The following is a 10,242-nucleotide window of genomic DNA, read 5'->3' as shown; positions in this document are numbered from 1 at the left end:
ACTGGGAGCCTGCGATGCACAGGGTCAAGCTAAGAAAGTTTTGATTCACACACGTTGGAGCAATACGTTTCTGCAGTGAAATTGCACTGGAAGAAAAGTCCTCCGGTCTGGTTTAGGCCTTCTTCCCTTCCCAGATGTGTACTGAGATTAAGACCAGACATCTCCACGTCTCCCTATCTTCCAGAATAGCTAGAGACCACTCCTTGAGTCTGTGGGTGGCAGCGGGATGGAGAGGCTAAGCATGATGCCCTGCACTTCTCCTCCTTGTATACAGCCTCTTTGGTGAAGAGCACAGCCTGAGGCTCTGTTTCTCCCCAGAGCTGCCATCCAGGTGAGCCTTACACCAGTGAATATCCCTGTGCTGCTGCATGAGCAGACCTAGAAGCAGCCACCGTCAAGGGCTGTCCCTGACAGAATGATGCCAACAGATCTTCATGCTGGCAAACCCCAGTGGCCATGGGACACCCCCCAGCCCCACTTGCCTGACCCTGTGCAGGCAACTCGAGGGGTGGTTTTGGGAACATGTTAACTATCTACTTTTGCAGCTATTTTAGCTTCTTAGTCACTGGCCTGACATCCTGAATTAAATCCATGGCTAGCTATGCTGCTGAGTAACCAGCAGAGTATTAAAAGGCTTCTCTTCAGAGAGAAAGCAGGTAGAGAAAGCAGTGTCAGCCTTTGGGTGCTTAGACTGAAGCATCTAACTAAAACCAGCCTGAATTTTTCAGAGGTGCTGAGCACACTGAGCTCCTAGCATACTTCATGTAAATTAAGCCTTTTTTTCTTCAAGGCATTTTGAAGAAAGGTGCCTGGGGCTCCAATGGCTCATTTCCCCGAGGGGCTGTGTCTGGCCACAGGGTCAGGAAGCGCTTCCCAGAGCTCCCGCATAGAGCCCCCCTTGCCTCCCTCTCCTCCCAGCCCTCACACCAGCTCTGGGTCCGAAACCCTAACATTTGTGAAGGACTCAGACACTAAAGGTCCATGTCAGGTAAAGCCCAGGCTGTCCCTGGCTGTTCCTGGGAGAAAAAGTGGCAGCAAACAACCCCCCTGGGTGTTGAGGGCACCCGCCAGGTCCCGCACATCTCTCTGCCAAGTCTACCATGGCTTTAACACTGCCAGAGCCTTCGCTTGCACTTCATTAAGGTGCCTAATGAACACACCAGTGTGTGCAGGTACTCTCTACGGACTGGACCCAGTCTGGAAATCTCATACCAAGCAAATCCCACGTAAACATTTCCAAAGATTAAAAAAACAAGTTGTAGGAGCAGCCATGAAATGCTTCACTAAGGCAGCATTAAAGCAGTATATTTTAAGCAAGCAAAAGTCATGAAGTTACAGAGAAATCTGTGCTCACAACGATATTATATACCATGAAACAGCCTTTAGTAACAGTGTCACAAAAACTATCTCTCAGATATTACAGTATAAACAGAAGATCTTTTTTTTTTTTTCTGCCTCCTTAAACAGCTAAACCCTGGCTCCTGCCCCCTCTTCCCAGCCCCTCTGCCAGCTTCGAGTATTTCTACTCAGACTCTTGTTTAACCTGCAGACCAAGAAGGTACAGAGCAAGATGTCAGAGCATGTCCCCCAGCCCACCACCTCCCCCTTGCCGCTCCCCCGGGAAGCAGGAGTGCCCCGGCGGTGCAGCTCCCACCACCAACGCCACCACACAGCAATTAGCCCGGTTCTCCAGTGCAGATTTGCAGCTTAGCTCTTAAAAGCTGTTTCATAAATATTCGATGGCCTTTCCGACAGGGTAATGTGCCTCTGTGACATTAAAGAGGAAACTCTGCGAAGGGGAGGGATGACAACAAATTTATCCACCAATAGCACACTCTTTTGGCACAAAAGCACATTCTTATCTTTACATCCCATAATGAGAAGGCAGGGAAGGGACTGTTGCTAAAGCTCTCTGGGTGGGTAGATGTGCAGTGTAAGAGGAGGGTGGCTGTAAATTGTTAGATATTTTTTCCCCCTGCCTTTGCAAGCAGAAGGACCCGTGCTTGCGTTCCTGCTGTGGTTTTCCTAAGCCCCCAGTGAGGAGGACTTCTCGCACAATGTCAGACTGCGAGGGACTGCCTGTGGGTAAGCGCCAGATTTATATTTACCCCGGTGTCCTGCCGACTAGTTCACATTCTCAGATTGCAAAGTCACACGCGAAGCCGCTTGCTTTTGAAGGGAGCCGGAGCCGTGGCAGGCAGAGGAGAAACTCCCTGCAACCACCACGGATCCCGATGTGGTTCCTTACGAGCCCATGGTGGAGGGCTGGCGTGGGTGGTATCGCCTGGATTTCCTCTGAAGGCACAGGGGCTGGATAGGAGGAAGGATTCGGTGATTCAGGCAGATGGTCTGAAGTGTCTGTGTCCAGAGAAATGATGGTATTGACGTGTGTAGTCTCGAGCTTGGGAAGGAGAGTTTCTGGGGATGGGTCCTGCAGGACCAAGCGCACTGTGTACATGTCGTGTTCATGCCTTGATAAAACCTTCCCAAACGGTAACGGGCGCAGCAAGGGCAGATAAATGTAATGTGAAGGGTTTATTTGCTGAAAGGAAATAGAATTGTACTTTATTTTCCAAATAAGTGCCTTACATGTTTTGCCTATATCTGGAAAGGGGTCCTGTACTAGCACTTACGGCTGTATATGTCAAACCTTACTGAGCAGGAGAGCACGTCAGCAAGAAGCAAGTTTCTCAGCTGTTTTTTTTTAACTTCTATAGGAATTGTAAGCACTCACTAGACTGTCTGCATGAAAGGAAACTCTTGTCAAAATGCTAGAGTAATTCTCTGCCAAGACATTGTATTAATAAAGAGATGGACCATTGAAAACATTTTTCTTCTTTTTTCCTTTTGCCACGGCAAGCGTTTCTCTTTTCACATCTGTATATATACATATGTACGTACACATACTATGTAGCACTCGTGTTTCACTGGCCTGTGAAGGCTGTGTGTCAGAGATGAGGATATGAACTAAAAAGTGGGGCTGGAGAAGGAGAAGGATGCCGCAGTGCTTTTTTTTTCGTCCTCTCTCTGCTTCCATCTTACAAAAACAATCCCAAGTCCCAAAATACGCACTCAAAACCAGAGTGGAAAAATATAAATTATGTATATGGTGCAGAGTGAACTGCACCATGCGCAATTCCCTGTGCCATCACACAGTTGCTATCGTCTAAAGAGAGGAGAGATGAGGATGAATATTTCTTGCTTACCTTCTCAAAGGGCTGATCTGTTAACCAGCAAAGCTTCCCTTCTTCAGGCTTTGATTTTAAGGGCCTGACCTCGGTTTGCTTGTTAAGCACTAAGTTGAGGGTGGGATATTTCAGGGTAACAGTGACAGTATTTAGCCGGCATCTGATATTAATGATGAAACTGATATTGAGCATGTATGGCATGTTGTGTGCAGAAGTTACTGATATCTCAATTACCTTTGCTGCTGAAAGGACCTAGGAGGTTTCCTCCAGAAAAGCGTTCATAGATGCATGATTTGAGGGAAGGAAGCAGTTTGTAATGGGCAGGAATGAAAAGTAAAGATAAAGTGATGTTTAGAAGCGGACGTGGATCGGAAACGTGCCAGCATACACAGAGGAAAGGTTTGTTTCTGTGCTCCCCCAATAATCCTCCCACGTCCCCCAGCCGGAGCTGGCCCTGCCTCCAGCCCAGCTCCCTGGCAGCAGGGCTCACCCTGCCTCCTGCCGCTCTGCCCCACAGCGGGCACAAATAGCCAGTCACACCCAAGTGGTCACCCTCCACACGGACCTTGCGTGATTTTCTGGTTCATGTATGTACAGATGTGTGCGTGCATATATGCATATATAAATACACACAAAACCAGCACTGGAGATAGAAATGGTGGCACTCCTGTGCAGTTACGAAGCAATTTTAGTGACCCAGTTGCTGACATCTTGCTTTTCACATCAAGGTATTTTGAAATAAAATAATTCTCTTTGTGGTTATTGCACTTTTACTAGCAAGTTCAGAGCTTAAAAGTTTAGCAGTAAAAACTCCATAAAAAGGGTTGCAAAAAATCAACATCAAACTTTCTAAAATAATGATTAGTGTCCACCAGTGCAGAAACACCACTTTGCTGAATCCAATGAGCATAGTAAGGCTGGTGTTGTACTTTTAAAATCCTTGGTTTTGAATGCGACCAGATAATATAGCTGCAAAAAGTTGTTGCAATGACAGATATCATTAGCACCGCAATGTGGCTAGAATCCAGAGCCCTGCTTATAACACAAACCGTACAGACGTATGCATGCGTCCATGTATACACATGCACACAGCTATAAATAAGTTTAGCCAAAGCACAATATTAGTGTCAAGTGTATGTATCGCTTCACCAACCTCTTTGCAAAGGGTATGCCTCATGAACGACCTGGAGAACTGCAGTTTGTAGTTACAGTAAATCAATGCCAGAATTTTTAGACTGCTTTCAGCCTACACAAGAATGTAGCAAGAACAGCTGCGTAATTGTTCCCTCAGACAAGCAACTCAGAGGGAACTGCTGAATACAGCCTTTGAATTAAATAGCTGGATATGAATGGATCGATATACCAATAATTTTTCAACAAGAAGCTTTATTCAGTAAGAGTATCCTACTTCTATGCTGGAAACGGCTATGCAATTTTTCAGGATGAAGGCATTGAGTGTTTTTAAACCTCTGTTTTATGTTCAATTCCAGCGTGGCTGCACCCTTTCGCTGATGTGGAATGGAAAATCAAACATGTGATGCAAACAAAGTTTTATTTTGTTGTTTGAATGTAGCACAGAAGACATAAAAAAAGGATCCTAGATGTCAGATTGCAGATTAAATGTAAGCAGGTGTACAGTTATTTTGGACTGAATTCATACCAAAAAAGGCACTTGAAAGCGTTGCTATCAAAATGATCTATTAGTGAACAGAATTCTAAAATCTACACTATTAATTTCCCATTGTAACACGGGGAGATAAAGAAGAAAGAAAGATCAGCCACTTCAGGACAATGCACACCTATTTCTTTCTCATCAGCAATTATTGACATACTGATGCTATCCATTAGTGCCAGCTACATAGATTTACTGTCATTCCTACATGCAGATAAAAGAAAAGCACATCAATTATTTAAGTGCTTCCTCTTGTGTGTATTATTTTTCTCTTGTAAGGAGACATAGTTCAGTCTCCATACGACTGAACAGCTTTTCACGCACCCAGCATTTTGATTAGGAATATATGAGTCATGATGGTTCTGGTTCCTAACACAATCATTTTGACTTCAGAAAAAACCTCTGAAGTCACGCAAAGGTTCTTAAAGTGCCTCTTTCCTTATTTTCTTATTTCTTATTTCAGCCACAGACTGACTTTGAATGGCACGGGTAACTTCTTGTCGATAACATCACTGTTGCAATAATGCAAGGTATTCCCATAATAGATGAAGATAATATTGCTGAAGAGGGAGTAGCTGTGAGCTGGGAGTCTCATATGTACATACTTTCTCTGTTATTTACTAAAACAGGACTAAGAAGGGAAGAAACAGAATTGATTTAGCTTGTTCTGCAGCAGCTGGCATGCGAATCTAACTGAATTTCCTTAAAATTCCTCCCAAACTTTTATTGGCCTCGTTTCAGTAGAGGAGGAAACAAGACCTTTTATCTGAAGTATGTTCCTGACTCTTTAGCTAAATACTTCCTTTCAAAGCTAAAATTACACATTTCAAACATGTCTTTAAGACAGACTGGAGCCAATTTGCTAAAATTGGTGTTTTGAGAATCAGGATTTCCCAGAAACCTACAGGAATTTAGATTTCCTGAAATTCAACACATATTCTGCACTGTCATGGGGAGCCCATTTAGCTCAGCCAGAGAGGCTGCTAGTGAGCGAGACCTCCAACTCCCATGCTGGGCTGTCTCTAAACAGCCGCTGGGAATAAAATATGGCACAAATATATTTCTGTAACAAAAAATCATTAGAAATGACTCAGCATATGCATGAGCAGTACTCCTGTCAAATAAAATTGCCCCACTTTCATGTACTCATATTAGAATAGGACTATGCTTTAAATTAATCTTTCATCAGATTTGGTAAAAAAATGTCCAGATTCTTGCAGATAACTCTGTGTCCCCCTTAGGGCTGGAGCACCAGTTCTGCTTTGCAGTCTAAACCTTAGATAAAAGGTCTTGACTCAGACACTCATGTTGGCATGCGAGTGGTCCCACTGAATACTGCTGTTTGCAGGGGGAGACCCTAAGTAAAAGGCAACACACTGAAATCACCTTGCAGAATTGCTGTACAGACTGCGTTTAGTGCTCTGGGAAAAGCAGGGAAGTGGCAAGGTTTTTTCAGCATATCAACCAGCTACCTGCTGCAGGTTAGAAAGGTAATGGCATGTCTTAAGCATCTCAAGACAGCGATCTGCAGGATGAACGACAGCTCCTGACCCCACTAAAACCGCCAGCGCTGGCTTGCATGCTCGGAGCTCCCCAGGAGCATCCACCGGCCAGGGAAAGGTGAGGCCAGGGCGCTGGGGCTCCACGCCTGCAGAGCTAGCTGTGCACATTGAGGATTGAGGCATGAGCAATCTTGCAGTCAGTACTCTTAGAGACAAAACATATAAAGCTTTCAGCTTTGGGAAAGAATGGGGTGAAGCCCGAATGAAGAGTGACTGTGAATGACTACTGCTACAGAAGACTGTCATTGAAGCTGTGCAGCCTTGCTCAGGTCACTGGAGTTAGGTGCCACTGCGGAATGCCTGAAGCCTGTCTAGGGATTTCATCTGAAGGTCTACGAGTCCAGCCTTGCTCTTGGCTAACTTGCTATGTGCCACAGCCAAGTCATTTAAAGATGCTCTGCAGCTGCAATGGACATGGCCGAGTCAAACGTCTTAAAGAGGGAAGGTAAAAATGTCTGACGGTCAGTATATATCCTCAAGAAAGAAGCATTTACACCATTTAGTGGGTTGTTCTTTTGCTTCAGCCACTAATTGATCCAGGCTCACTGGGGAAGACATCATCTCTCTGCACGCAACTTTCCATAGGAGAGCATCCTATCCATGAAGCAGTTTCATCTGGTTTGGTTGAAATCCCATGGGATTTCCTGCAGCCCACGTGGCTCCCTCCTGCTCTCCCCTCTTTTCCCAAGAGCTCTCTCCCATGCTCACCCAGGCTGGCAGCCTGTCCTCTGCCTGCTCGGGCGTGGGGGAAGCCCTGTCCCGGGGAGGGATGGGGAGAAAATCCCCACCGGCTCCTGCCCTCTGTCTCCAGGCTCTCTGGCTGCTCCAGATCCATATAGAATCATAGAATCATTTAGGTTGGAAAAGACCTTTAAGATCATTGAGTCCAACCATAAACCTAACGCTGCCAAGTCCACCACTAAACTATGTCCCTAAGCACCACGTCTACACGTCTTTTAAATACCCCCAGGGTATTTAAAAAGTCACCAGGGATGGTGACTCAACCACTTCCCTGGGCAGCCTGTTCCAATGCTTGACAACCCTTTTAGTGAAGAAATTTTTCCCACCTCGCTACAACCTCCTTTCAGGTAGTTGTAAAGAGCGATGAGGTCTCCCCTGAGCCTCCTTTTCTCCAGACTAAACAACCCCAGTTCCCTCAGCCGCTCCTCATAAGACTTGTTCTCCAGACCCTTCACCGGCTTCGTTGCTCTTCTGTGGATGCACTCCAGCACCTCAATGTCTTTCTTGTAGTGAGGGGCTCAAAACTGGACACAGTATTCGAGGTGCGGCCTCACCAGTGCCGAGTACAGGGGAATGATCACCATCATAGTAGTATTAAGCACTAATAGCTAATTTTTGCAAAGTGATGAGAACCTGGAACACTCTGTATTATTTAACAGGGTTTGTAACTGATGAAGAACCTCACAGAAACTCCGATTTTGATGTATGTACCCCTTTGCAAACTAATTTCCTTTTGCATTTGGGAAGTCAGCTCAGAAGATGAACTATTAGAGCCAGTCACAAATTTTCCAGTAGAGTGTTCTTCCATCACAAAATACAGAGGTCACCAAATCAAAATGCAACATTTTGTTGACAATTTCAATACATGAATACATTTCTAAAGTATTGAAAATTGAAATTGAGTGGGAAGTAAGACAAAAATTTTTTGAATGCTTGGGTAAAATAAAATCAAATATAATGTCTGGGTTCCTTGGCCCAGTTTGATGCAAATGAAACTGAAATCCCAGAATTTTCTTGGCAGCTGGGAATTCTCCTGCCGACCCACTCTGTTGCTCCCCCTGGAAATGCTGTGGGTCCACGATCTGTCTGAGCAGTGCCTCAAACAGGGGAGTCTGTGCATTGAGGGGCAAACACAAACGATAATGAAGCAATCATTATTTTTTAAGGTTTTAAAGAGTTTTTGGAACATAAGGATCAGGCAAACATGCAAGAAAAATGAGTGACTCTGGTGCCCCAGGAATCCATGTTTTGCAAGAAAAACCCCAGAAGCAGATTTATGGTGACAAGCAAGCCCTGCTGAGACACAGGGGTGGGAGCCTGCCAGACGCACTTGGAAAGCCCTCTCTGCCTGTAAGGCATTTCAAGACAGCCCCATGATCTAAAATATTCAGCCAACGGTCCGTAAAGAGTTAAAATCGCCTGCGTGCAGCCTCACCTGCTTCACAGGCTGGTGAGGGCTGAGCCTTGGTTAAATGGCTCCCTGCTGCGGAGGGACTGCCAGGTTCAAACGGGGCTTTCAAACCAACGAGGCTGGAGTGGCCCAAGTGTAGTCTCTTCACATCCACCTTCTTAGATCTTTTGTGGGGGATAAAAGTGCTTTTCCATTTGGGAGAAATCTGAGGCCTCCCAGATCCATGTAGCAGTTGCTGCAGTGCTGGGAAAGGGAGAGGGCTGGGAGCAGCTCCCTGTTTGCACTCGCGTAAAACGCCACAGACGGCAAAGCTGGCTCTTTGTCATCAAAAGCAAAAACGAAAGAAGCTGCTCTCTGTTGCAGCCAGGCTTGTTCTCAACAGGGGTTTAGCCCAGCTTGGCTGTAGCGTGGCTGTATGTAGCTGTGTAGTACAAGCCCCATCCACTACTCATAAAGTTAATTCCTAAAACTACATTCAAAGTTTGCAACCTCTGGTAATAGGAAAAAGGCAGCATGGGAGCAGCGGGACACAGGCATCCTGTCCTTGGGGCTTGGTGATAGTTAGGTGGGAGATGATTGTTTCGGGAGTGTCCTGAGTGAAGGTACAGGGTTAGCCTGCATCTTCAGCCACTGCATTTAAAATGTAGCAGGTGAGGTGTCCTTCTGTGGACTAGGCTAAATATTTGGCTGGCAGGCTGGCAGGGGCTGCGCCTGCTCACTGTGTTTCCAAAGCAAAATGTGAGTATGCGTGCTATGCACGACTGGGGCTCCAAGTGGGGGTATTTGAGCTAGCAGAGACATTAACACCCATCTTCAGAAGCCTAAGTTTGCAGAAATGTACTGAAATCATATCTGGGAGTATAAAAGAGGATATATTTTTTTTTTTTCCTTTTTTCCTTTTTTTTTTTTTTTGAGGGGAGTGCTGAGGAAGGAGAGGTCTTTCAGGCAGTCCTTAGAGACAGTTGAAGTTAGCATGAAAGTTGCAGCTGGGATGCTGGTTACGGATCTAGTTAAGGAAATACAGAAGATGCTACATAGTTCCCAAGTGTTCCTTCTCCCCGTCCCCACACTGGCAGGAGAATTTTGCTTATCTGTAGAAATACTTGGAATCTGTAGTTTGTCCCAGGGTCTGCGAGCAAGAGCACTTGCACAGGCTGTACAGCACATTTCTGAACAGTCTTATTCCATGATGTTTACAGTAACTTAAGGCATACAAAAAACAGCTGATGTGTTTTCTCTCCTCCTCTCCTCCATGCCTCACAATATCTGCAGTATTTCCAACATAGTCTGTGTTAAGCCATCGGCATTTAGAAACCATAATTGCATTTAACATTTGGTTCTCGCTGTCTGGAGCCCTCTCTTGCTACAGACCTGTTTCACAGGCAGTAATTTAGAGGGTCGGGCACCCACTAAATGTCCAGTTTGCCCTCCCACCAACCTGGTGAGTGCCCAGTCTCTCATCTACGTATTCAGTTGCTTCTCTGTCCCTGTCATTTCTTTCCTTACTGTCTGTGACCAGCTCCATCACCACGCAGTAATGGTTTCCACAGTTAAATTGGTAGCATTCAGGATTCCCTTAGATCTCAAACCTCCTCTAAAACTCACCTAAAAGACTGGCAAGATCCCCCAAATGCTTTCTTCCTTGTGGGAAAGAAACTCTGGGGCAGA

General features: G+C 45.6%; 1 protein-coding gene across 7 annotated transcripts in view; it reads left to right on the top strand.

Moving 5' to 3' along the window:
* Positions 1–1,723: 1,723 nt before the first annotated feature.
* The window catches only part of EML1 (echinoderm microtubule associated protein like 1), a 131,166-nt gene continuing 122,647 nt past the window's right edge, over positions 1,724–10,242 (top strand). For 6 of the 7 annotated variants that reach the window (XM_009328174.1, XM_009328189.1, XM_009328167.1 and 3 more), the window contains exon 1: positions 1,882–2,085. In XM_009328174.1, coding sequence (XP_009326449.1) covers positions 2,058–2,085 — 28 coding nt within the window. In that variant the 5' untranslated portion in view covers positions 1,882–2,057. Of the gene's footprint in view, positions 2,086–10,242 lie in introns of all 7 variants that reach the window. The other variant, XM_009328181.1, reaches the window with a different exon arrangement.

Source organism: Pygoscelis adeliae, unplaced genomic scaffold (assembly GCF_000699105.1).
Source record: "Pygoscelis adeliae isolate BGI_AS28 unplaced genomic scaffold, ASM69910v1 Scaffold130, whole genome shotgun sequence".
NCBI lineage: Eukaryota > Metazoa > Chordata > Aves > Sphenisciformes > Spheniscidae > Pygoscelis > Pygoscelis adeliae.
Note: the sequence above shows the minus strand (reverse complement) of the source record. Positions and strands in the feature narration are given on the sequence as shown.